Genomic DNA, 27,205 nt, shown 5'->3' on the forward strand with positions numbered 1-27,205 from the left:
ATAATTTCAAACGCCCCTTTAATCATTCATTTTCTGTAATAATTATGAGATTGTCATTGTGAACATAACCATTTAATTAAAGTAGGGCTGTAATTTTTGAAGTAGCCTAATTGGAATGTCTGTTGAATTGGCACTGCACCCAAGTTCGATTTTCTTTTCTTTAATTAAAAAACACAAAAAAATATATATAGCGGGATTAAGTTAGCTTCATAACAAAAAAATTATGAAGCCAACTTGCTTAGCACTGAAATCGGCCTATAATTTTGAGCAACGCTCATCATGACCGGCCCAATTATGCCCAATTATGTACCCATATAATTGGGCCTATAGTTTCATGTTCAACTACTAAAACCTGAGATGGCTAATCTAATCCTTATTACCAAACACTAACGTAAAATCGCGATTCTGGAATATGCCTTTTCGCCTCTAGATTTCTGGCGCCCACCAACCTCCGAATGTTAGGTAAGCGCGAAAAGCTTTCATCTAATATCCACTGCCCTTTAGACCACCATAACATACTATGCACCACCTTACTGACCAATCACGATTCTCGATCATCCATTCCCAAACTACCCTTAAATCCACCGTGCAACTAACCTTCAGGGCGGAGAATCCAAGGCCCACAAAGACGTTCTTACCCTTCTCAACCCCGCGTTTAAACAAACACAACACTGTCTGAGTCAAAGACAAATTCGATAGATTCACGCTTGCCTAGCAGTCACACCTAAACTCAAAGATCTCAGACAGTGTGCTTTTGTGTTTGTTAGGTCTAACAATGTCTCCTCCATTGGCTAACGGCGGCGTCTCCGACGGCACGGCATCTCCGGCGCCAGTCGCCGGCCGAGTCGCCTCCGTCTACAGCGAGGTCCAGGCGAGTCGTATCGACCACGCGCTGCCTCTCCCTTCTGTGCTCAGAAAGCCCTTCAAGGTCGTTGATGGTCCCGCTAGCTCCGCCGCCGGAAATCCAGGTCATTTTCGTCTTTTCACTCTCTTCTCGGATCCGTGCTCATACGGTGTCAGTAGCGTTTGATCTCCAAGAAATTTGACTTCGTTTTCTTGCTGAGAACATTTTGAAGTTCCACCTTAGTGTTACTGAATTAGTAATTTGGTCGTATTGGTGAAGTCATTTTCTTTCTGTTTTTGTTTTTGACGGGCGAAGTTCAATATTTTCTTTCAGACTTTCACTTTCCTGCTGTTTCTTAGCAATCAAACAGGAGTTACAGGAGATTCTGTGCGTTTTGGTTATTTCTGTTTGATTGTCTCGTTTCGTACTTTCAGAGGAGATCGCGAAGCTATTTCCGAATGTTTTCGGCCAGCCATCTGCAGTGTTGGTTCCGAGCGAGTCCGATTCGGTCCAATCCGATCAGAAGTTGAAGATCGGTGTCGTTTTGTCTGGAGGCCAAGCACCTGGAGGGCACAATGTGATTTCTGGAATCTACGGTGAGGCTTATGAATATCAAGTCGATTCAGTTTCGTCAATTTTCTATTGTTTTGGAATTTTGGTTGAACTCGATCTGTGTTTTTTTTGTGTTAGATTACTTGCAAGACCGCGCCAAAGGGAGCACATTGTATGGCTTCAGGGGCGGGCCTGCTGGGATCATGAAAGGCAAATACTTCGAACTCAACTCAGAATATATTTATCCATACAGAAATCAGGTGAGTATTTTGAGTGTGAATTATTTAGTTTGATGAAGGTTTTTACCTACATTACAGTTACTTGTAAGGAGCAATTAGTCTGTAACATTCGAACTGTATATGCATGTGAAAATAGCGTACGGATATGTTTGTGTCTGTTTTTACATTCTTGTAAGCTTTGCAGATATTGTATATCAACTTAGCTATGTATCGAGCTATATATGTGCAGTTGCATTTTGACAAGAAGATAATGACGTATTGACCACATTTTTTTTTTACCAGGGTGGTTTTGATATGATTTGTAGTGGAAGAGACAAGATTGAAACTCCAGAGCAGGTGACTCTTGTTTGCTTTTTTAGGAACATCATGTTAAATATATTTGTGTAGCAATTAACAACTAACCAAATGTTAATGGATATGACTTTCAGTTTAAGCAAGCAGAAGAAACAGCAGTGAAGCTTGATTTGGATGGGCTCGTTGTTATTGGTGGAGATGACTCAAATACAAATGCCTGCCTCCTTGGGGAAAACTTCAAGTATGTTGACGAATTTCTTTGGAATGATTTTACACTAGAGAGGAAAATTACTGTTTTCTCTACATGTGGCAACAGTTTACTCTCATTTTATTGTAATGAAACCTTATGTCCATTGATGTAATTGTGAGTAGTTTACCTGTTCTTTTGATATAATTGTTTCCAGGTTTGGTAATTTGTCTCTTTTATCTGTTAAATCAGGGGGAAGAACCTGAAAACTCGGGTGATGGGTTGCCCAAAAACCATTGACGGTGATTTGAAATGTAAAGAGGTCCCCATTAGTTTTGGGTTTGATACTGCTTGCAAGGTGACTAGAACTATTAACTTATTTGTTTCTACCAGAACTATTAATATCACCTCAAATTTTACGACTTACATTTCTATTTTCGTTAATTTTCATCTTTCATATCACAACATGGAAGCACCTGTAATCTTTTATTTGCAAGGGCATTGCATGTATTGTAGTTTGACTTTTGCGTTTCTCTGGTTAATTATGTATATGCATGGTGTTACTATATTCTTCATTAAAATGTCAGGTGTAAATTCCACCTAATCATTGATGGCAATTAAATGAGCGGTCAGATACCTTCCGTTATACATGTTGGTATAATTTATGATGCTCCAACGTAGTTATAATACTCTGTTATAAACTTTGTGCAGATTTATGCAGAACAGATTGGCAATGTCATGATAGATGCCCGGTCAACCGGAAAATATTATCATTGTAAGTAAATCAAGTTTACTACCTAGTTGATAAAAATTATCGTTTTAAATCATTGGTACCTTAAGGTGAGACATGTCCTGTAGTGGTCATTTCAGTCACTGGCATGTATTTATCATCAATATTTTCCCACCTCTCTCTCTCTCTCTGTGGCTTTGACTTGAGTGTATTTTTTTGCAGTTGTACGGCTTATGGGGCGTGCAGCTTCACACATTACATTAGAGTGTGCTTTGCAAACTCATCCAAACATTACAATTATTGGAGAAGAGGTACTTCACCAAATTTTGCTTTAAATTCAAAGGGCTTATCTAGCTACTCATTATTAAGAAAAAAAAAAAAACTATTTTTGTTGTTTGGAGCAAGAATAATGTTTGTAGAATCATATTTTCTAACTACATTGATTGATCACATGACATGACATGGCAGTTCATGTGGTCAGCATGTGGTCCCTTTAGCATTTTCCTTTTGAGTAATTAGGGAATAAGCATCTATGTCTGTGCCACAACTTGAGTGACACTCTCACTCCCGAGTAGGTTGACGGGAGGCACTACTTTCAAAAGTTTATTTGGCCATCTGATTCTATCTGAAAATCCATGCGTGTATTGGTGCCCTAGTTCTGTTAATGTCATATAGTTGCTGGTCATCCTCAACTTTTAGCTGATATAAAAGAACCTTAGTATTTAGTGTTTGTTGGCAGTTACTATCTTACTAAATCGGAGATACTCCATGTTTTAAAATACCTTATGGTGAATGATAATCTATTAGCGCAACGAAAATATTTCCATTTGATTGTATATATCTGACTAATATCTTGCTGCAGGTTGCTGCAAAGAAGCAGACACTGAAAAATGTCACCGACTACATTGTAAATATAATCTTGAAGCGTCATGACCTTGGTTATAACTATGGTGTCATTCTTATTCCTGAAGGCCTAATTGATTTCATTCCTGAGGTATTATTCTTGATCTTTAACGTTTAATAACTTCATCGTCCTTTTCATTTTTCTGTTTATGTTTACATAGAAATCAGATGTAATACTGTTGCATGCTCAAAGAACTGTGTTGGCTAACTTATAGTGTTTGTAACTTTTCCATTTGCAGGTACAGGAGCTTATTGCTGAATTGAATGAAATTCTGGCCCATGATGTTGTAGATGAAGGGGGACTGTGGAAAAAGAAACTTACAAATCAGTCTCTGAAGCTTTTTGATTTCCTGCCTCCAGCAATCCAAGAGCAGCTGATGCTTGAAAGAGATCCACATGGAAATGTTCAGGTAAGTTACCATTTTTCTATTTGCCTTTCACCTGTCTTGGGATTTTCAGGCATCATCATTTATGATATCTTTGTTTTTGCCATTAGGTTGCCAAAATAGAAACAGAGAAGATGCTTATTCAAATGGTTGAAACTGACTTGGAGAAGAGGAGGCAGGAAGGTTCATATGATGGCCACTTCAAAGGACAGTCTCACTTTTTCGGGTACTTATTTCTTAACGTAATGACATGATACTTCGGCTTGATGGTTATTTAATGAGTGCATGTGTGTGTACTCTCGTGTTTTGGGGACTGGGCTTGAGGGTAACTGATGCACTGATGGTGTGGATCAATCATTTTATTTTGACTGCATATGAGAGCTTAAGGATTGCATCCCTGGATTAGTTCACCTGTTTTGAATTTTTTTTCAGGTATGAAGGACGGTGTGGTTTACCAACTAACTTTGATGCTACTTACTGCTATGCATTGGGCTATGGTGCTGGAGCTCTCCTTCATAGTGGGAAAACTGGATTGATATCATCGGTTTGTACCTCTATCCCATTTCTGGTTTATTCACTCTGTCAAACCCTTTTTCTTCTTGACAAGGCTTCTATTAGTTGCTGCTGATTCCCCTTGTTTATTGTCCTGATTGTGATATTTCAGACTAAGGTTTGTTTTATGTATATCAACTGTCTTTTTATGATGTCTCCAGGTTGGGAATTTGGCTGCTCCTGTGGAAGAATGGACAGTTGGTGGGACTGCATTGACTTCATTAATGGACGTGGAGAGGAGACATGGTATAGTAATCATTCACTATTGTTATTACAGTAGTAGTATCTTTTCCCTGGTCTTCTATATCCTGTGGTGAGGCATTACCGTCATACTCATCATCTCTTTGAAAATATTGTGACAATTTTTCTAGAAGATTAGTTTAGGATCTTTTAGTCTGATGTACTTGGCTGTATCCTTGGCTTTCATGTCTTCTGAAATATGGAAGCTTTTTCTGAAAGTTGAATTTTTTTTCCAGGTAAGTTCAAGCCTGTGATCAAGAAGGCAATGGTAGAACTCGAAGGTAAATATTTGTTAAAATTTGTTGAGAGTATTTCTGTTCCTGCTATTAGGCATAGTGATTGAACATATCATGTGAAAAATGATCACTCTCAAAATCTTGAATCAAACAAACAACTAAACATAAACTCTCTCTCCATAATGAATTTTCAGGTGCACCATTCAAGAAATTTGCATCGCAGAGGAATGATTGGGCTATCAACAATCGTTATATCAGCCCTGGTTGGTTCTGAATTCAACTCTCACAAATACTTATATGAACTTCATAAGTTTGTATCTTGTTTTTCTCCGTCTTGGTTGGCCTCGCATTTTCAGAATCTAGTCCAACCATGCAATAAGTGCTAATTCTTGTCATACTGTAACCAATGTGGCAACGTGTCTATATTGTGACTTGCTATTTAACTTATTTGATTTTTTTTTTTTTTTTTTGTTGCAGGTCCCATTCAATTTTCTGGCCCAGCGTCCAATGCTCTTAGTCACACACTGCTCTTAGAACTTGGAGTTTAAGCTTAGGCGTTTTGTTGAGCTCTTGCTTGTGCAATTTCATATATCGTGGGAAAACCAATTCAATGCTTCGTTTTGCATCGGTGACCTCTTTGTATTCTCTTTGCTTTTAAGTAGAATTGTGACGAAGGATGATGTACAAGAAAGTTCTGCATCAATGTGTGGAACTTGGGTATTTGTCAGCCCAGCCCAAGTTTTTTCCTTTACATTCATGTGGATCTCTCCCTTAATTTCACGTCCTTCGGCTTTTGGTGGGGTGCATTGGAAATTTGGAACCCCAGAGTTTCCTTTTTTTTTTTTTTTTTGTGTTTTAGTCAGGGAGACCCATTGAGTTTATGAATTTACTACACAGGTGTGTAGCCCCAAAAGGCAACTTTTGAGATGCCGAAAAATAATAAAACAAAAAATAAAGACGACATTGGTTTGATATTTCTCTTATCAGTGAGTATTGATGCTATTACTTTTTAGCATTTTGTATTTTATATTCGTTGATATTCTCTTCAACATCAGTACTAAATGTCTTTGTGATACCAAGTCTTAAGTGAATTATTAATCTCTTCCTTTGATCCTTTCTGATAAAGTGAATCTAAAAGGTTCTTGTATATTGTAGAGCATAATCAAAAAATTAATTTTTGCAATTAAAAATTTGTACGATCCTCTATCCCAAAGGGACAGTCCGGCCATCCCTCCTTGTTCCTCGGAATGGTCAGGTTATGAGTAACCGCCTACTGCCAAATGATGTAGGCGCTAGGCAAGGTAGAAAAAATTAGTGTGGTCACTTTTGAGAAAAAAATCACACCAAGTCTATGTTGATGTAGCGTTATAAATTTATTCAAATTATAATAATAAGAGATTTTTCAATGAGACAGTCGTGCTATACAAGTAGTATGCTTGGCTTATTCAAAACCTTTTGGGATTTTCAATTTTAATGATTGCACACAATATTATAATTTGAGTACAAATGTATAATAGTAACACTACGTCATCAAACTACATCTTTGGTCATAAAAAAAATTTTCTCCACCTCTAAATCTCATTTAAGTATAAAAAGTTAAGATTAAATACCAAATATCCAAAGTTGTTCAGTAAAGTAGTAAGACACTAATTTTTGTTTGTTTATGTATTAACCTAGAGCAAGATATTTTAGATTAGGTCACAAATCGGTTTGCTATACAGTTGTGATTGTCGAACAGTCACAGTTGTGATTGTTTCAAATTCATAAAAATTCAAAATTTATAAGAGTTTAATGTTTTTATTTAGGTTTGGGGGATGAAGTCCTATAACTCAGAGACTAAACATGAAAGTTTAAGGCTTCCAAATATTGAAAAAACAACAAATCAATAAAAAAGTTATGACTGTTAGACAATCACAGCTCGGTATAACTATGTTTTTTAAAGTTGGTACCTAAACTGAAATTTAGTATTTAAAGTGAAATGACATAAACGTTTTGGTAGTTAAAATGAATATTACAATTTGATACCTAAAGTCAACGGACCTTTAAGTTTATTCATTCTTATTTCTTGTATTTCTAGGTTGTATCTTTGCAACATTATTTATAGAGGAAATTACAAATTTAGTCCAGTTATTTTATACCTAGTTTAATTTTGGTCCACAATCTTTTTTAAGTTCTGTTTTGGTCCACTAATTGTTTCACTTGTTCAATAAAGGTCCAGATTTGTTTTCTCAAATTTGGCATGCTTTTTACCCTATCAAATCTCACCCAAATTTAGCAAATATATACTTGTTTTAAAGCTATGCATTTCTTCTTTACAACCATATAAAGATCATTCAAATTGGAGTTCTAAAACTCAAGATAATTGACCCTAAAGTATGGTACCCAAAACTGCCAATTTTTCAAATTTCACCAAATCTCAATTCTCTTAGATTATAATACTCCAAATTTGTTTTTATGACTAAAAAATGATGAAATATAACTTATACTTCAATTATAATTAAAGAAAACACAACCCAAAAGATTTAAAGTCACAAATCTGGACCTTTATTGAACAAATGAAACAATTAGTGGACCAAAACAGAACTTAAAAAAGATCGTGGACCAAAATTGAACTAGGTATAAAATAAGTGGACGAAATCTGTAATTTCCTCTTATTTATAAGTTTGAGATTAAAATCCCTAACTATTTAAATTCAAACTAATATATTTGCCAATAACCATTTGGTTTAGTGAATGATCCTTAATCTTTTTTTATTTTGTGGGAAGAAATCCTAAATTTAAAACCCATAGATGATAGTTTCTGAACAAAAAAAATTAATATAGTAGTGTTTATTTGTTTATATATATGCTTATGAGTCTTTATTTATTTATAACAAGTCATATTATTTGTTGGTTTTTTTATATTTTATCCACATGAACTTTGGAGTCGATCTTACTTCACCATCCAAAAAAAATTTGTGTCAATTTATCACATGAATTAAAAATGTGTTGCAATGTACTACATCTGGCTCATTTTGTCTAAACTCTCGTTAAAAATAAAGGTGTTTGGTATTTTTCAAGTTTATATTATTAGAAAAAAAAAACAAAGAAAATTAATTTGAAAAGACTAAAACACCCTTATTTTTAACAAAAGTTTAGATAAAATGAGTCATAAGTGGTATATAGCAACAAATTTTTAAATTATGTTATAAATTGGCACAACTTTTTTTAGGTGATGAAATGAGATCGACTCCAAAATTTAAGTGGATAAAATGTAATAAAACCTTATTTGCCACATCATTTGATAACGAAAAATTACAAAAGCAATTGATATCTCTAGTAATACGTGCAATTGCCGCATATATGGTTGCGTAAAGAGACCAGAAAAATAGGGTGAAACATGTATATAGAGGCTTAATTAGCGATGATCTATATCGGTGTTGCCGGTTGGCTGGACAATGGGCTCTGGGTTTTAGCTTAATTTCAGTGGAGTTTTTGGGGAACCAAAAAAGGTTTATATTGTGAAAAGAATAGATTTTTAGATGAGACGTGTGATGAACTCGAGCAGAGGGAGCAAAGGCATATGATCGTATGATGATGTCTTCTCAGTCTATAGTCTAATATATTATTGAGGCAAATGACATTCATTTTTATCAAAAATCATGACTCATCCACGAGCTCATTGGAAATGTGTTGTGTGGAGAGTTGGGTACTTGGGTCCACATATATAATAATGTAAAAGCTTAATTGGGTGGCACCTGGAAAAATGACAATGGACAAAAACCATACTTAAAAACATCGAATTTGTGCTTTCTGCAATCCTGCTTTTATCTTAATGTGATTTTTGGCTGCTTGTGTTGTGCATGCGCTGTGTGCAACCACTCTACTCTCTCTCTCTCTCTCTCTCTCTCACTTTGATTTAACCAAAAAAGTTTTGCACCCAACCACAACTCCCTGAATCACATGCTCTGCTGATTTGGCATTGTAATCTCCTGTGCCCACGTAATCATAATATTCACGTGTGTCTCACACCCTGTTACTGTTTGTATTATTGTATGCTAAATGAAATCTTCAACTCTTCGATCCGTGCCAAATCTTTAACTCTTCGATCTGTGATAAAAAAAAGCAAAATCGATCTTTTGATTAAGCCAAGCACTCCTTTGAGAATAAAGCATATTTGTAATGTCCAGAAGTTGAAGTAACATAATGAAAAAGAAGTGTCATCTCTATTTCTCAACAAATTTCTTACTTTTATTAGGGCTAAGATGTTTCGCAACAAATTTCTCATTTCATAAATTATTTTATGTACATATTCTGATATTCATGTCACTTGAGCTAAGATTAATGTGCTCGCCAAGAACTAAATAATAAACACAAATACAAAAAGAAAACTTTTACCCCAGAACGACATAATTTTAACAAGTATTGATTATTTCATATTAGAATTGTATTTTCCATAATATTATAAATATGAATTAGTCAACATGCAATTGAGATAGAGATTTATTTTTGTTCATCATAATGAACATTATCACGATAATAAATGAATAACACATGTTACAATAACGGATAAATAACACGTATCACTTATCTATTATAATAATAATGTTCACTGTGTGAGTAAAAATGAACTTATCGAGACGGTGTTATATCTTCTTGCCCTGAAGCCCAAATAAATTGCAATTTTGAATTCCACACTTAAAATGGTTGGTAACCATCACATCAAAACAAACCCAAGAAAGGATTGGCTTGCATGGAGACAAGGTTGTGTTGTGCAGTAAAAACTTGGAAGGAATAGAAGTTTTAGGAATTGTAATTGATAACTCATAACTATAAGCATCAACGGGCAGTGTGTATTTGTAATGATCGAGGTAGCGAAAATAGCGAAGCCCAAGGCCTAGTGCTACGTGGTCGGAACCCTTGGGTGCCAACCTGCCATGTTCGAACCTGAACCACTGGTCTAGTGGTCTAGACTCTACTCTATGGCTCGATGGCTCATGGTTCTTGGATGTGGGTTTCTCGAGGGTTACTAGATAAGGTATTGGGCTGTGGACGTGAAGCCTAGTTGGGGGAGTGAGGTGGGGCCCACCATCTTCTACTAATCCAAATGACAGTTAAATTTACACCCCATACTGTCTCTGTTTGTCATGTGATTATGTGAACCTATCTATGTTTTTGCTTCCTCCAACCCCAAAAATTAAAAAAGGAAAAGGAAAAGAAGAGATAGGTTTTTTGTCGTATAGCACATGTTTTATGTTTGTTGTCAAATCTCCAAGGGTAGCAATATTTGGGAAGTATACATTCTCATAGAGAATACTTCACCTAATCTCTAAACCCATCAAAAGAAAAAATTAAAGAAATGGACCCTTTCATAGTCCTATTAACATCATATATCATGTGTTCTTGTCCCGGTAAAGATTGGAGGCCTTGGGGGCTTGGACCTTTTTCTGCTTCATGACAGGCTGTGTCTTATTTCCTACGTACCAAATATTATTGGAGTTGTATAACTTGATACAAGTTAATAGATATAAAAATATATATATATATCAATTATGCAATAATCTATAATGTACAAGTGGGTAATTCATTGCTAATACACTACTAATAACACCAAATTTTTTTGACATAAATCACATAACTGTTGTCTATTATGATGATCAAGTAGGAGACAATATCGGTGTTAAATTTGGATTAATAGTAGGCTCATGCTATCACGGTGATCCTTCTTTACTAACCAATCACAGTTTAACCTATTTAATCTTTATATTTTTCATTTTCCTAATGACCAGTTCTTCTTCCTATATATAGTACCAACCCTTCACTCAAAACACCTTAATGCCACCCAAGCAAGCTTAGTAATGGACATATGGATTTGAACATAACACACCACACAGCTAAATATCAGGTATTGAAAGGACACGTACGATAGAGAGTTGCTATGCATCAACAAGGGTCTGTTTGGATGGGGCCCATTGCATTGATGGAATAAGTTGTTTTTGCTTTTCACATGGCTCATCATTTTGCCTGCAAACAAACGCCATTAACAGAAGGGAAAAAAGGGATATCGATCCTTTTCAGCCATTCCCGATTGCTGTGTTAGATTCCAGGTCCACAGGGTTCACCACCATTGCAACCACTGAACCACATACAACAACTTACCCATCATCTTATTTGTTATGAGGTCCACCACCCAAATTATTGTCATTTTGTACACCTAAGGGTCCTAAGTTTTGGATATGGCACCACTCCAAATTTCCAACCGTGTGATCTTATTTTATTCCTAGTTACTTATGCCCATCACATGGAGTATATTGATAGTGGTTGAAAAGCCCAAATGGGCCAAACTAAATTGATAAATTTTTTCACACTTATTTCCCACATCAAGCTGTCAGTTTATGGCTTGGACTTGTGTCCAATATTTGATGGTGGATATTCTAGGGTAACGAGGAACATAATTTACAGCCCGCAGCCAGCTAAAGAAAACAAGTCAACTAATAATAATAATATGAGAAAGTGAGAATTAAACACAAATTTAATTCTAATGGTTAATAACATTTACCTTTACACTTAGGATTTGAGAATAGAAAAACAATTTCATTCTCATATTTGATAAATACACTTTTAAGAAAATATTTCATGCTTTATAGGAATTTGAATCTTGCATTCTCTTCTACATAAAAAAAAAAAAAAATGAATATGAATTGGCTTTTAAAGAACTCTATTATGTGAACCGAATGGAACCTCAAGGTCTTGAGTTCGAATTTCAATTCTCTAATATTGTTTCATGAAAACGCAATCTACACTCGTTCCGATCAACTTAGGAAAAAATTCTCACATGCAACAATATATATATATATATATATATAACACTCTTTTCACATAATCAATGTCACTAGCATGTGAAGAATTCATTAATTGAGATGGATTCATAACCAATGCCTATTAAATAAAAAAGTAAAAGATACACTTTATAGTTTATACAATCTACACTTATAAACAAAGTCTCAAAATAGTTATTAAGGAATAATATATGCATAACTTTTGAGTTAGGGAGTGTTTGATTTCATGTATGATGTACTAAATTAAATCTAATAGGAGTACTATGATTATGTTCGATATTTTTGGATCAATGGACTGTTTATGACCAACCAGGAGAGATAATAATAATGGTGGTGAATGTCAACGCTTAGAACGACATGCACTCTAATAATGAAGGAGAGATGCCATGGCCATGAATTTGGGTAGGCAACCCATTATTGGTTTGAAACCCCACATGGCACCTTGATATGACTATGACATCAGCCTCACTTCACATTGGCCGCCACACTATTTGGTGTTAAGTGTTAATCCACTTTAATTTGTTTGTATATATGTTGTCTGCAGCTTCTTAATAATTGGATTATCATCACCAAAATACCCATATCAATTTTCCACTGTCCTATGATGAAAGGTTTTCAGAAAAATAATGGTGATGGTGAATTAGGGTGTACTTTCTCTTTCATTGACATGATACAATTATGCATAAGGTAAGTTTGCATTGATTAATAGCCAAAAAAAAAAAGTTTGCATTGATTCCTCTCATTTTACACCCTTTTGTGCTGAGTTGACCACCCTAATAAATTTTTTTCAATTGTTTTCCTATTTTACCCTTTATTGCAAAAATATGATAAAATCACCCAGATTCATTCGGTGGTCATCTACCAAAATATCCACCAATGTTCGGAAGATAAGTGTCGAATAAATGCAAATATTTCGGCAGATAACTGTCGAATGCCTTTTTCATTTCCATTCGGTAGTTATCCACCGAATAATCCACCAATGTTCAGCAGATAACTGTCGAATAACCATAAATATTTCGGTAGATAACTGTCGAATGACCCAACGAACAAAATTGAAATTTTTTTGTTTTAAGGGTAAAGTTGGAAATTTGAAATAGGGTGGCCAACTTAGTAATTTAGGGTGGTCTGAATAGCATTGGCCTTTTACAAATCCAACCCAAAAAAGTTTGCATACATTGAAACTTGTTGAAAGGAGAAAACTAAGGGCCATGAATTTATATACATTGAAACTAGAAGGTATTGAAGTTTCCATAGAGAAAATAAAGATATTGAAGTTGTTGCAGTCAAAATAAGAATATCCTATTGTTTTAGAAACTTGAATTGGATTCAGGGACGGATCCACATACAAAGGTGGGGGGTCGGGCGACCCCCCGGCGGCCAGCCGAGAAGCCCACAATACCCCATCTCTCTGGACAGCGACCCCCCGAGTGTCTGGACGGCGACCCCCCTTCTCTGGACGGTAACCCTTACGGCCTCACTTCTCTCAGCCTGGGGGTGGTGATGATTTGGATGCCTGGTGAGTAGTGAGAGAGAGTGAGAGCTGAGAGTTGAGAGAGTGAGAAAACAGAGACTAAGAGTGAGAGGCGAATACTGCTGACTTAAGGCTACGTGGGCTGGGCCTAGTTGAAAAGGAAACCAATTGGAATGGGCTAATACCAGTTGGTGGAGCACCTTTTTTAACTAAAAAGTTTTTTTTTTAGGTTGATTGTTAATATTACTAAACCCTTAGGTTCGGCTCTAGGCAAATTTTTGTTTTGTTTTTTACACTGATTGACATTGTTAAGAGCATTTAATATATGACATATAAATATCAATTTAAGAAAAAAACAAAATGGCCAAATGGTTTCAACGCCTCACCTGCTCAATATTTTTAAGAATTTTTTCGAGACAAAAAAATCTCCTGAATTTACTAACTTATGTGTGTGTGTGTAGTGTGCTCCTCACTTAGTCACTCTTATTCTCTTCCTTAATTAAATTTCCCAAAACCCACACCACACAGATCCAACCCACTAACCCAACCTTCACCACCGAAGCTGGTCACCTGCTCGGTCCCTAAAAAATTTTGCCGCCGCTTCGCGGCACTAAGCTCCACCTGACATGACCCCCCAAGTTGGGAATCCTGGATCCGTCTCTGATTGGATCGTATCACGAAATGTATGTTTCATTTGGTTACTCTACTCTACTGTGTGAACAAAGATGGGAATGGAGGACTAAAATGACATAAAGCTAAATTAAGAATGTTACAACTATAAAAAATTGAGAAATGAATGTGTACAACTATATATAGGTAGCTGTAGTTATACATGAATAAGGGAGGTCCAATGAGTCAAGATGTATATAATTACGTAGAAATCATAGCAATGAAGAGGGTTATTTTATGTATAAAATCGTATTAAATTAAAGATTCTAAGAAAAGAAATTTAAATTAAAACATGTCAAACGATAGTTAAGAAGTTAACGCATAAATTACTTAGAAATTATATGATAATGAATTAGGAGATATGATAATGACTTAGGAAGTTAACCCCATAAATACATTATATAACATTTTAAGCAGAATTCAAAGATTCAACATTTAATGATAGTTGAAAATCTTAATGGTTAATAAACATGTTGTCGTGAATTGTTTACGCGAATGTAAATAATGGTTTTTGATTGATGTAGGATATCATTGGTTAATAGTCTACATACGTGTAAATTGATAATTTACTGAACAGTCAATAGTCTTTTTTTTTTTTTTTTGGGCCAAGGAACAGTCAATAGTCTATATATGCGTAAATAGTTATGATCACTTGCACGCATAAACATTGTATTTAGCTAAATTGAATAGTCAAATTGTGACAATTTTATATTCAAGCCAAACGCGTCTGAGTATACCTAACATATTATTTTGCCTAGTGCCGATAAAACTCATTGGTAGAAATGAACGCAGGGGGACATCACCTCACCATCATTCTTCTCCTAGAGTAAGAAAACACATCTTTCTCATGGCATTCGTTTCACCTTGCTATTACTTCCATGCATAAATGGACCCGACCCGATTCACCCAACCGGGCCAACCCAACCCCTCTCTCTCTCTCTCTCTGCTTTTAATACTCTCATTCTCCTTTCTTAATTGTTTGTAGGGTCCGAAGCTCTGAAACTCTGAGCTCACTTCTGACTCCTGAGGAAACAAAGAAACTTCCCACCTCCCAATTCCCACCCACTACTCTGTCTCTGTCTCTGTCTCTTTCTCTCTGTCTCTCTCTCAATTTCAATTTCAATGGACAGCCTCAGATTCAAACCACGACCCGCAACCCTCTCACCCAGCAGCAGCGGAAGAAGACGAACCAGCACCGATTCCAACTCGCCCGAGTTCGAGTTCTGGATGGTCCGAAACCCCTCTTGCCCTCAACCCAATCTTCTCTCCGCCGACGAGCTCTTTGTCGACGGTGTTCTCCTCCCTCTCCACCTCCTCCCCTCTCACAACCACCACCAGTCCGACCCACCTGACCCAAATCCAAAACCCATCTCAGAAGAACCGCATGTTCCTGACCCAGAACCCGAACCCGACCCGGGACCCAAGTTATCAGCCGAGTCGACCGCAGCAGCTTCTGTACTAACCGCGTCGAAGCGGTGGAGGGACATTTTCAAGAAGGGGGAGAAGAAGACCGTTAAAGCCACCGACGAGAATGATAAAGAGAAAGACAAGAAGAAAGAGCGAAAGGGTGGAAGCGGAGCAAGCTCGGCGGAGTTGAACATCAATATATGGCCATTTTCACGCAGTAGATCCGCCGGAAATGTGTGTACCCGACCCAAATCGACATTCGGAGCTCCGGGAACCCGGAAGGTGAACAGCGCGCCGTGTTCGAGGAGCAACTCAACGGGCGAGTCAAAGTCGAGAAAGTGGCCTGCGAGTCCCGGTCGGGGCGGAGTCCACTTGGGTCGGACCAGCCCGGTTTGGCAGGTTCGGCGCGGAGCTTCGGGCCTCGGGAAGAGCTCCTCCGAACCACAGGTTCGGAATGCCGATAAGGGGACCAAAAAAGAAGTACCCGAGAGTCGCCGGAGTAAAAACACGGCAGCCGTAGCCGGCGCTGGCTCCGGCGGTGGTGCAAAAACTAGAGTGTTGAATTTGAATGTTCCCATGTGTATTGGGTATAGAAGCCATTTGAATTGTAGAAGCGACGAGAATAGTGCTTTAGGAGTCAGCGGCGGAGGTGGCGGCAGTGGTGGGAACCACCGTGGTGGCGGCGGCGGTCACGGTGGAGGTGGAGATGGTGTTGGTAATGCTGGGGCTGTTGGTGGTAATCTTTTTAATCTGCGCAGCCTTTTCACTAAGAAGGTGTATTAAGTGTTATTAATCCTCTCTCACTATTTAATTTTCTTGAAGCATATATAAACTTAAACTTATTTATGTGATTACAAAGAGTCTAATGTTGATTTTGTTTAATTTTCTTTTTGTCAATAGAATTATAGAACCGGAAAAAGAAAATGAAAAAAAGTTGCTTTTTCACATGTAAATTTAATTAATCAAAAAGTAGCTTTCTCGACAGAAATTAAAACGGCTTATTATATTCAGTTTGGTTGTATAATTTTCTTATATTTAGTTTGTTGATTTCACTTCTTGAGGGTTATACTGTGATACACAGAATATGCTTATTATATACAGTCTTGTACTCTTGTGATTATTATTTATTTATTTCTTGTTCCAAGGCTCCAAGCATGCATAAAAATTATTAAAATGACTTTACATGACTTCGTATGAAAGTGATGGCCTGCAGGCCCTGCATTTGACTTCATTACACAAAAGAAAAGAAAAAGGAAAAACAAAGTGGTGGCCTGGTGGGTGGCTTTTAAGGATTCACAAAATTGGTTACTTGGTACTAACTAGCTAGCTCCTTCTTGTCTATACAAATTTTCGGATGCTATCATGCTCATAATTCTCCATAAATATAAATGGTCCTTTTTCTCCCACAAATTAATGGTTCGTGGCCATACAATCTGATTACATAGTAAATTTTCTGTGACTGTGCATTAATTCATCCATGTATTACAGTCGCACCGAAAAAAAGTTATTAATTATTTGAGTTTATGGCTCTTTTGGTTCCATGATCAGCTTTCTAGTTGAACTCAGTTAAGTCTGTTAGTAATTAGTTATTCTAGCTCATTGGTTAGTTAATAGACTTATTCACACTAATGTTTTTTGAAATATACACTTTTTCTCACTTTCCTCCTCAAACTTACATTGTATCACTTTACCATCTGAACTTTCATCTTTGTTATAGATTGCCATCTGAACTTTCATCTTTGTTATAGATTGCCCGATTATGTCTACTTCATTAACTCTTATGTTAAAAAAGCTGATGTGGTGTCTATGTGTCCAATTTATTATGGGCATCACATCAGCATTTTTAACAAAAAAATTAACGGATTAGGAAGAATCGAGCAATCCATTAAAAAAATGAAAGTTTGTGTAGTAAATGATACGTTTTAAGTTTAAAATGGCAAAGTGAGAAAAAAAAATTTATCTTTTAGGGAGAATTAGTGAGGATAAGCCTAGATAATATATGGCACATGCATAAATAGTGGTCGTTGTCACTCTATTATTCAATGAATGAAAACCGAAATCAGCTTCACATATATTTCACTCTCGGTGATTTTATTTTCTCGTTTGCCAAACATCCATGCATTGTGAACTGGTACTGTCAAATGTCCACCTGCTTCCATCTCAGATAATTCATAGACCGTCTTTCTCACTGCTTAAATCAGCAGTCAATTCTCGTAGAGGAAGAGGTAGGTAAGGAAATGGTGGACTCTTGGCCCAATTAATAAAATGGGCATAGCTCTCCAATATAACTATATAAGTTTGGTTTCATACAATTTTAATAAACAAAAGTACTACTAAAATCATCAAAATTAGTTGTATTTTTTTTTTTTTCACTTTGGTGATATGAGAATAGTTTAGTTGTTTTTTGGTTCCTAAGTATTGTTAAGAATAAGTGGAGACTAAATATGAATAAAAGGCTTCCAAAATGCACCGAAAAATTTGATTACTACACCCAGCATTCAAGAAAATTCCAATTTCACTTTGGATGTACTGATATATATATTTTTTTAAAAAAACCTTGCCATGGTTGATCAGAGATGGGCGCACCACCCCATCTTCCAACTATAGCTGGATATTTTTAAATTTTTATTAGTATGTCAAGTGTTAAATTGTAAAAGTCTGAGAAAGTTTTTTAGATGCTAGCTATGGTGATCATTCGGTTAATTTATGTTGCCTCAAAAAATGTCACAGCCTTGAGATTAGGATTGGCCATTTGACCCATGGGTGTGGGTACCCGCAACACCTATTCCATTAGGGGATGGGTTTGAGACATTATTATTGGGTTTGGGTTGGGTATGGGGATTTTTATAAAACCCATATAAAGATAAGATGGGTTTGGGTAATACCCATGGGTATCCAAATATACAAAACAAAAAATCTTAACACAGAGCCACAGAGGCTGCTATATTTCCAACGGAGATCACAGAGTAGGGAACATTTGTGAGCTCTCTCTCTCTCTCTCTCTCTCTCTCTCTCTCTCGCTCGCTCGCTTGCTCAATGTTGGTATTCATGCTCTACTGGTGGCAGTGGCACATTCACATTGGATGGGTATATAGGTGTCTCTGTGGTTTGTAGCGTTTTTGGTTAGCTGAAGCTTTAGCTGCTTTATCATCTGCATTCAATCCTTCCTCCGGAAAATCATCCCATACGGTTATTAAAATTGCTTGTGACGTATCGTTTGCAGTTTACTTCTAGTGGATGCTACTGTCATGTCTCCACCTGAGGTGTTGTAGACAAGCATAGCTTGTAATTCGTTCCATGAATCACTACTAAGCACTCATTGTTAACAAGCAGCTGCTTTTCATCCTAGTTAAGTAGACATATAGAAAATAGACTAATTTTTCAAAGTTAGACTTATACTGAGATTAATATAAAGCCTTGAAAGCTAGCAGAGGAAGAAAAAAATACCAGAGAGATAATGAAATAATAAAGTGTTTCCTCAAAAAATTGAATTATTTGATTAGAATTATATTTTATTAAAAAAAAATTTGTGGGTTAATGGGTTGGGTTTGGGCAACCCATTAATCTGGTGGGCGGGTATGGGTAATACCCATGAAAATAGTAATGGGTATGGCATGGGTATGGGTATATCAAAATTTAAATGGAATGGGTTTGGGGCTGCGGGTATCTGCCCACTGGGTCAAATGGCCATCCCTACTTGAGATAGGAGGCCACAAATCAAAGTAGAAGTTTCGTCCTTTTGGTGTGATTGCAGGCGTGCCACTATTTAGTTTAGAACAGCCATAATAGAAAAAAAACCTAGACAAGTGAGTTGTTCATTTGCTTGTCGTACAATCATTTGTTACAAGTTGGATTTACTACTAGCGCAATCTTTTACTTTCACTTAATATTTTCATCAATATTTTCTATCAAAATTACACAAAAAGAACGAAAACCTCTACTTCGTTGCACCCTCTTATCTCTAGGCCGTGACATTTTTTAAAGCCCAAAATTCTGTCAGAAGATTGAAGTGAAGGACTTTTGTATTGGATAATTGGGAGCAAATTGTTCTTGCTATATTAGTAGAATATGTGACATTTCCATCCCCTTCCCAACTATTAGAAATGGCCCAAAGCTTTGGGCCAGTTAAATGGACATGACTTGACCAACATTGGGCCAGAAAAGTAGGATGGGCCGGGCCATACAAACATCTCATAAACACCTTGTGATGCAGTCACCGGCTCCAGAAAGGCGTAGTGGCACTGTCGGCGGCAGCTATATTTAACTGGGCGTGGCATTCCGCGCCACATTTTCGCATAAAAACAAACATAGAGATCAAAATTCCAATACAGTAAAAGCTCAGAGACACACACTATGACCTTTTTGGGACGCATAGTCAGACCAGCTCGGCAATGGCGGTCAATCCTCATGCCTCAAACCCTAAACCCTACTCCACGTGCTCGCTCACGTAACCTTCCAAATCCCCGCCTTCTCTATCAGCGTAAGCCCCCCTCTCTCTCCTCTAGACTCATAATTTTTGTGTAATTTTTCATAATTTCAAGATTTTGTAATTGAGTGAATTAGACATTTTGATGTCTTTGTATGTAGCAGTGGATAATAGTGCTTCTATGAATGTGGTAGCTGTCACTTTTATGATGTAATCCGTGGATTATTGAGTTGCTATGTTAATTTTATTATCAGGGAATCGGATAAGTTTAGTTTCCTCTGTGCCTATCTATGCATGGTTTTAGAAATTCATGGTTGTAATTGACAAATGCAGGGTCCCTTGAGCATCAGTTTCATGCCAATGCATCTGAAATTCGGGTGCCGAAATCTGTGCCAAACCTGAATGGTCCCAGACGATATCTTATGTTTCCAGCTGTGCTGGCTGGTTTGATTGGAGTTGGAGGTATGGAGGTGGCCTATGCAGATGCCGAAGAGGTGCATGTACATCAATTTTGTGGAGCTTTTTGTAATTTAGCAATGCATACTAGGTCAAAACTGCATTCTTGAAATAATTTTACTGTTTCTTTTACTAAAATTCTGCAGGATATTTCCAAGCCCTCTTCGCCACTCGACTCTCCTGCAACTCCAAGTCATATGGACCTGGAGGAAATTGCCAAGAAACAACGGCAGCAAATTGAAGACTTGCTCAAAAGTAAAGGAATTCGACGTGGTTCTTATCCCCAGTTTACTGTTTCTGTGAAGGGGCAAAAGGTAATTGCACTCGAGCACCTGCCAAGGTTTTATCATTGGTTATGCAGTGTTCTCCTCTGAAAAGTACTCAGTAAATGTAAATTAATTATGTTGACAAGATGGTGCAATTTGGGTATATTACAAAGTGATTTGTGATAGTTCTCTACACTTCGGAACAGACATCATTTTAGCAATATAATACTCTTGCTTGTCATTACTCTGAAATGGTTTTAAAAGTTGATGCCTTAAACTACGTGCTTGATAATCACATGTTTGGAATACTGAATTTTGTAAAGGGGGGAAAATTTACTTGTATGCTGTATTAGTTATGTTAAATGTGGTTATCCATGTGTAGCACTCTTTTCAAATTGATTTTGATAAGAGCTTACAATGTGATATAGATAGCCATCAAGTTCCAAATTCCTCCAGCATTTGAAGTTTCAAGACTGATTGCAAATATTGCTATTCATCTCGGGCTAAAGGTTGAAGAGCTTGGTGGTGGTTCAGATATGTCATTACGTGCTTGGGACAGGTATTGTTAGACCATTAGTTTTTAGTTTCTATCAATATATCCTCAGTTATAGCTATGTCAATTTTGGATTACACTTCATGTTGCAGTTGTTTGAGCCGTTTAGCTTTATTTGTAGTTGCACGAACCAAAATGTGATAAGTAGTACTATCTGTTACTTGTGAACTATGACAGTGGAGTTGCTTGGCAATTAATGCTAACTCGCCCAGAAAAACCGAAGGAAACTGGTGGGGAATTAAAAGATGAGAATACACATGAGGGAGATCTGCGCATCCTCGTATTCGGAACAGTTATTACCTCCTCAGATAAAGTTGTGAGTCTTTATTTATGCAGTTTATGGAAGTATTACTCTTTGGAATTTATGGTTTTACTTTGTGCTGCTTCAATATTCCAATGTAAAGAACTGGAAGGTTATGCGATTTTCGTATCAATTTGCATAAATTATTGCAGGAAATTGAGTTTATGAAGCAGGGAAGCTTGAGTCCAAAAGAGCTTGATGCTCTGGTGTCTGCTTTACAATTAGCTGGGGGAAAATTAGGGCAGAACTATACCTCAGAAAGAAGACCGAGGGAAAATACCACACAAATGCCTTCTGCAGAGAAATCAATAGCCAGTCTTGAGTCCATGGGAGTGAGAGTTTATGGAATTAGTGAACCCAATGTGATTTCCTCAAACAAGGAGATTTCATGGGACAATATTGCCGGATATGATCAGCAAAAACGGTAGGTAAAGATCTTTTAAAGAAATCCTCTCATGTGTTGTGTTTTACAAGTCTTATTATCCTTAATGTTTTTAAATTTAGTTACTTATATCTGTTCTTTAGATGTGCAATCTTGATTTTTAACAAATAGTTAAATTGAAGTAGAATATGATGCACTGTGTTAAAAAATCTCTGGCAAACAGAATTGCAGTTAACTTTTGTTTTTGGGCTATAGTGCCTTTTTTTTGGGCGTTGGGCAACTAATGGACATGTCCACACTTGAACCGAGTTCGAAAGCAGTCAATTCACCACTGAGCTGTTCCCACAGGGATAGGCTGCAAGAATGTTGGTTGCATGCATATTTGATATTTAATATGAGGAATGAAACTGTTTCTTGTACATGAATCACAATTGCTGTTATCTCTTTGAAGAGTCGTAGTAACATTGGTGTCCTGGTTGAGTTTAATCGTTTATATTATAATAGTCTGATTTCTATGAAGGAGAGCATGTGTGGTTGGTTTTGTAAAATATTAAAATGAGTTCATTTCTTGCCTATTCCGTGTCTTAGTTATTTATGTATAAGTGCATTTATGTGTGTGCATGAGAGTGCTTATGAATACCTATATTCAACTGCCACTGTTCATTTTGTAGAGAAATAGAAGATACGGTACTGTTGGCTCTGCAAAGTCCTGAAATATATGATAATATTGCCCGTGGGACTCGTTGTAAATTTGAGTCAAATAGACCTCGAGCTGTACTCTTTGAAGGTCCACCAGGTTCCCCATTCAAACTTGAATAACTCTCCTGTGTATATATATATATATATATTTGCCATTTTTTTTTTTTTTTTTCTGAAATGACCTATATATGGATACATCTATTGCGCACAAGAAGTTGATCAACATACCCAATTACTTTCCACACCTACAATCTAATTTAAAGATACCACTTTTACTTTACACACCCTAGCATATTCCCAAAACACCCTTGAAATGTTTTTATTTGTTTGGAAAGTATAAAATTAAACAAAAAAGAAGCCAGCAATGGCTGGCCAGCTTTTCTTTTCATTTTTTAAATTTTAAAGAAAGTAGGTTTTAGTTTCTATTTTATTTTTAAATAATAGTCAGTTTTAGTAATTTTGAAGAGGGGTATAATTGCCATTAAAATTTTCAGTAAAATTTGGGTGTATTGAGCACTTTTTTGGGTGCCAATTGAATTACCCAAAGAAAATTAGTCCTTTGTGAGTTGATGTTTACTGCCACTTCTTTTGTGCATGCCTTGGAAATTATGAGAATATGCAAATGCATTAGTTTGATATTTGGAAAACTTATTTAGAATGTTGAATTTTAGGTACGGGGAAGACGTCCTCTGCTCGTGTCATTGCTAATCAAGCGGTGAGCTGCTAGGCACTACAATTTTTGGTCTATTAATTTGTTTATTTATCTATTCACAAGCTCAGAAACCTTTCTACATTAATCATAAGTTTTTAAAATTTATTCTATTTAAATGCGTTCCATTGTTTAGTTGTAATATTTGACTTTTAGTTAAAAAAAGATTTGTTTACTACTAGGCTATTACGATTGATTATAATATATGACTCCAAGCAAGATCATCTTAACTTCTTTGAGTTTTGGTACATCTCTTTGTCCTGATTTTTTTCTGGAAATATATTATCCCTTTTTATTTTCTAGGTGAGCCTGAATTTATGATTTCAGACAGCTATGCCATGTTATGTTAGTGCTGATAGAAAGTGTGAATGAGCTGAGGTGTTTCCCTGAGGCATTGGCTTCTGTTATGGTCTTCTATGAGTGATGCTTGATCCTTAGATCCAGTATTTGAGTATTTTTTAGCCCTTGCACCAGCAAGGATTGGTACACATATGAATCTAAGATCTATAATTGTTATTGCTCAAATAATAAGTTCCTGAAAAATGCATTACATGCAAGTAGCATATACATCTGTGCTTCTTGTCTACATTCTACATCTTCCGAGTTCTAATTTGGCTAATGCACTGGTTAACAGCTTGCTTGACTTGATGATCTATCTTTTTAAGTGAGCGGATTAATTTTGCTTTCGAAGCTTTTGCATGCAGATGAAATCTAAGTTCTGAAAAAACTTTAGAAATTCAAATATATTGATTTTGCGTCATGCTCTGTACAGTATATCACGTTTGCATGCATAAAGTTTTCCGTCTTTATTATTATTATTATTACTTATTCGCGCAAATGTCACTTGAAAGTACCTTTCATTTTCACTTTGCCCCTTTAAACTTTAATCTTCTCACTTTGCCTCCTGCACTTTACAAACCCCATATTCAGTCAAGTCCGTCAATGGCTCCGTTAAAAAAACCGACGTGTCGCTTACGTGGATGAGTGACACGTCAGCTTTTTTGACGTAGTCATTGACGGACTTGGAAGGAATATGACTTACTGAAAGGCTTTGTAAAGTTCGGGGGCAAAGTGAGAAGATTAAACTTTAAGGGGGCAAAGTGAGAATAAAAGTTACTTTCAAGGGACATTTATGCGAATAAGCCTTATTATTATTATTATTTTGAATTTGTCTTGTGTACTTGCAATTATATTGTTCATGAAAAAAGGAGAATGAGGTGTGTTTTGGCAGGGAGTCCCATTGCTATATGTGCCCCTTGAGATTGTCGTGTCCAAGTACTACGGTGAGAGTGAACGGTTATTAGGAAAAGTGTTTTCACTTGCTAATGAGCTTCCAGATGGTGCCATCATTTTTCTTGATGAGGTAATTGAAGCAACTAATGCTTAGTGGCTAATTATATATGGCTGGATTACACTTCTAAGTGTTATATATGCTTAGAGGTATTCATCCAAGTGTTAAGATGATATCTGAGCAACTAATAATATTTTGTCTTTGTATGGTCGGATTGCATTTCTGTATTTTAGGTTCTGTTTGAATTATATAGTTGTAGAAGTTTCTTGATAACATAGGTTCTTATTACATTGATGCTATCCCAGGTCGATTCTTTTGCTATTTCGCGTGATAGTGATCTGCATGAAGCTACACGGAGAATCTTATCAGTGTTGCTGCGACAGGTGAAATTGGATTCTCATTATATGCAGAAGATGAGCCTTTAAGCAAGCATGCTAAATTTTATAATTTCGCCTTTAAGCAAGCATGCTAAATTTTATAATTTCTTTTTGATAATTACAGAAAAGGCTTATTTACAAATGCTTTCAAGAAAAGTTTGGAGTCATCATCCGGATCTAGATGGTATGTGCCCGGGAAAAGGAGTTGCATGATCCGGACAGTGACTCCAACTTCCAAGAAAAGTTTGGAGTCATCATCCGGATCTAGATGGCATGTGCCCGGGAAAAGGAGTTGCATGATCCGGACAGTGACTCCAACTTCCAAGTGGGTTAGAAATCTCAGTAATTTGAGTCAGACTGTAAGGAAGCTATTGCGACACCTCTATTATATACCTTTTTTCCTTGCAGATTGATGGATTTGAACAGGATAAGAAAGTGGTTGTAATTGCTGCAACAAATAGAAAGCAAGACCTCGATCCGGCTTTGATTAGGTATATTGGTTATTATATTCTTCTGTTGGGGATGACAGTACCCTAAGTTGACATAATTGTTTACTCTCTTTTTCATCAATGTTGTGCAGTCGGTTTGATTCAATTATTCCATTCGGCCTACCTGATCAGAAAAATCGCAAGGAAATAGCAGCACAGTATGCAAAGCACCTGACCGAATCCGAATTAGATGAATTGGCAACAGTGACAGAAGAGTAAGTTTTACATAGGCTCTGCCATATAAAAATATCTCTTACCTTTTTGTTTTTCTGGGATTGTGCAATTCTTGGCACCGGTTAAAAGTTTTTATTGGTTCCATGACCTTTGTTTTACATTGTTATGACAGAAATTGCTGTGCGGATTAGTTCACAGAACAAAATTATATTCTTAGTTCATAGAACAAAGATTTTTAACTTGGAATGTCGGTTAATGTTCTCTTTTGTTTGTTTTTTTTTTTTTGGTTCCCCTCCTATTCACTGCGGCTTTTAAGCCTGTTACAAAGCTTTGTTTTTGCTTGAAGAATGCATATTGCTTTAATTTTTCTTCATTTTCGTCCCCTGCCATTCTTCAGGATGTCTGGAAGGGATATAAGAGACGTGTGCCAACGAGCTGAGCGATCATGGGCATCAAAGGTAAAGAATAGCCTCGTCTGTCTTCGAATCTCTCTCATCGTAGTCTTTACAAACTTGTTTTCGTGGCTTTGATAGATAATCCGAGGACAAGTATCCAAAGATGGAGAAGAACAAGGCAATCGTCTTCCACCTCTGCAGGACTACATAGAGAGTGCTACGAATCGACGGAAGGGTCTACTCAATTCCCCACACCAACAAACCCAACATTCCAAGTCTCGCACAAACAAGCCTACGGTTTTAGTTGATTAGAGTTACTAGATGCCTCATTCAATGGCTGTACTTGATGATTTTGTATATGATGTCCATTTATTAGGTTTTCTTAACATTAAGTAAACATATAACAAAGCAGTGATAAGCCTTCTTTCATACAGTTGGCTGTTTACAAGTTACAAGGATCATAAATTGTGCACAAGTTGTATTTGTATCAATGAGTACATGCACTCTGCCTACATATAGTAAATGCCCCAACATTCATGAAATGACTAAAATAGCAAATTGCATTGAAGTAGGCTGAGGACCAAAGCTCCTTCCCTGCTTTGATACACAGCTGATGATGATGCGCCGTCTTCTTCAGCTCGCTTCCTTTTACGACTCGGAGCAGCACTCTGCCGTTGCGAAACCAACGACGCGATCTGCAACTGAGTCTGCAACAGCATCTTAGTCAACTCGGCCTCTGACTCAACCCGCCGCTTCTCCGCCTTCAACCGCAGAGCCTCCCTCTCCTTGGCCATCTCCAGCTCCATCTGCTCCATCCTCACCAGTGACTCGGACACCACTCGGAAGCTCGCCGCCAATCCCGACAGCCGCGTCGACTCGCTGTCCGAGTTGGAGGAGCACTCCGAGTCCGAGTCTTCTGAGCTCAACAGCACTTGAGAATAAGAATCTTCGTCATCGAGATCGACTGCGTTGCGTGCGTTCCGGTTCGGTCCCCTTGGACCGGTCTGAAATGCCATTATCAGCGTTGTTGGTGTGTTGTGCGATTTTTGTGCTTCAACTACGAAAAAGCGATGAAGCGTTTGGTTGACATATTACGTAAACAAATTTACAATTATAATAATATACTCTCGGCATACGACAAAGTAGGTGAGACCGCCCTCA

At 37.0% G+C, this 27,205-nt stretch overlaps 4 protein-coding genes across 5 annotated transcripts; 3 read left to right on the forward strand and 1 right to left on the reverse strand.

Annotated features, from left to right (window-relative positions):
• The first annotated feature begins 682 nt into the window (after positions 1 to 682).
• On the forward strand, positions 683 to 5,914 carry MEE51 (Phosphofructokinase family protein). The gene is made up of 16 exons (XM_086238184.1): positions 683 to 968; positions 1,279 to 1,440; positions 1,535 to 1,656; positions 1,918 to 1,971; positions 2,064 to 2,170; positions 2,369 to 2,474; positions 2,828 to 2,891; positions 3,069 to 3,157; positions 3,709 to 3,840; positions 3,989 to 4,159; positions 4,246 to 4,361; positions 4,568 to 4,679; positions 4,849 to 4,933; positions 5,164 to 5,208; positions 5,358 to 5,426; positions 5,641 to 5,914. The coding sequence occupies exons 1-16, from the start codon at positions 776 to 778 to the stop codon at positions 5,709 to 5,711; spliced, it is 1,698 nt and encodes a 565-aa protein (XP_086094310.1). The 5' UTR covers positions 683 to 775; the 3' UTR covers positions 5,712 to 5,914.
• A 9,020-nt stretch (positions 5,915 to 14,934) lies between these two features.
• On the forward strand, positions 14,935 to 16,623 carry LOC147298497 (serine/arginine repetitive matrix-like protein). Its single transcript, XM_086252234.1, has one exon. The coding sequence runs from the start codon at positions 15,243 to 15,245 to the stop codon at positions 16,308 to 16,310; it is 1,068 nt and encodes a 355-aa protein (XP_086108360.1). The 5' UTR covers positions 14,935 to 15,242; the 3' UTR covers positions 16,311 to 16,623.
• A 3,153-nt stretch (positions 16,624 to 19,776) lies between these two features.
• On the forward strand, positions 19,777 to 26,519 carry LOC147298498 (P-loop containing nucleoside triphosphate hydrolases superfamily protein). Of its 2 annotated transcripts, XM_086240987.1 has the most exons (14): positions 19,777 to 20,007; positions 20,287 to 20,447; positions 20,556 to 20,723; positions 21,104 to 21,234; positions 21,406 to 21,544; positions 21,682 to 21,953; positions 22,583 to 22,707; positions 23,282 to 23,325; positions 24,551 to 24,682; positions 24,916 to 24,993; positions 25,396 to 25,478; positions 25,568 to 25,690; positions 26,047 to 26,107; positions 26,183 to 26,519. In XM_086240987.1, exons 1-14 carry the CDS (start codon positions 19,881 to 19,883, stop codon positions 26,354 to 26,356), a joined length of 1,818 nt encoding a protein of 605 aa, XP_086097113.1. In that variant the 5' UTR covers positions 19,777 to 19,880; the 3' UTR covers positions 26,357 to 26,519. The 2 variants fall into 2 exon arrangements, with proteins under 2 accessions (XP_086097113.1, XP_086097118.1); XM_086240992.1 differs by lacking the exon at positions 19,777 to 20,007 and having other exon boundaries at positions 20,326 to 20,415.
• Positions 26,446 to 27,195, reverse strand: LOC147298499 (uncharacterized protein At4g22160). The gene has a single exon (XM_086241006.1). The coding sequence runs from the start codon at positions 27,058 to 27,060 to the stop codon at positions 26,590 to 26,592; it is 471 nt and encodes a 156-aa protein (XP_086097132.1). The 5' UTR covers positions 27,061 to 27,195; the 3' UTR covers positions 26,446 to 26,589.
• Between the last annotated feature and the right edge of the window lie 10 nt (positions 27,196 to 27,205).

This window comes from Dryas octopetala, chromosome 1 (assembly GCF_963921425.1).
Source record: "Dryas octopetala chromosome 1, drDryOcto1.1, whole genome shotgun sequence".
In the NCBI taxonomy this organism is placed as follows: Eukaryota; Viridiplantae; Streptophyta; class Magnoliopsida; order Rosales; family Rosaceae; genus Dryas; species Dryas octopetala.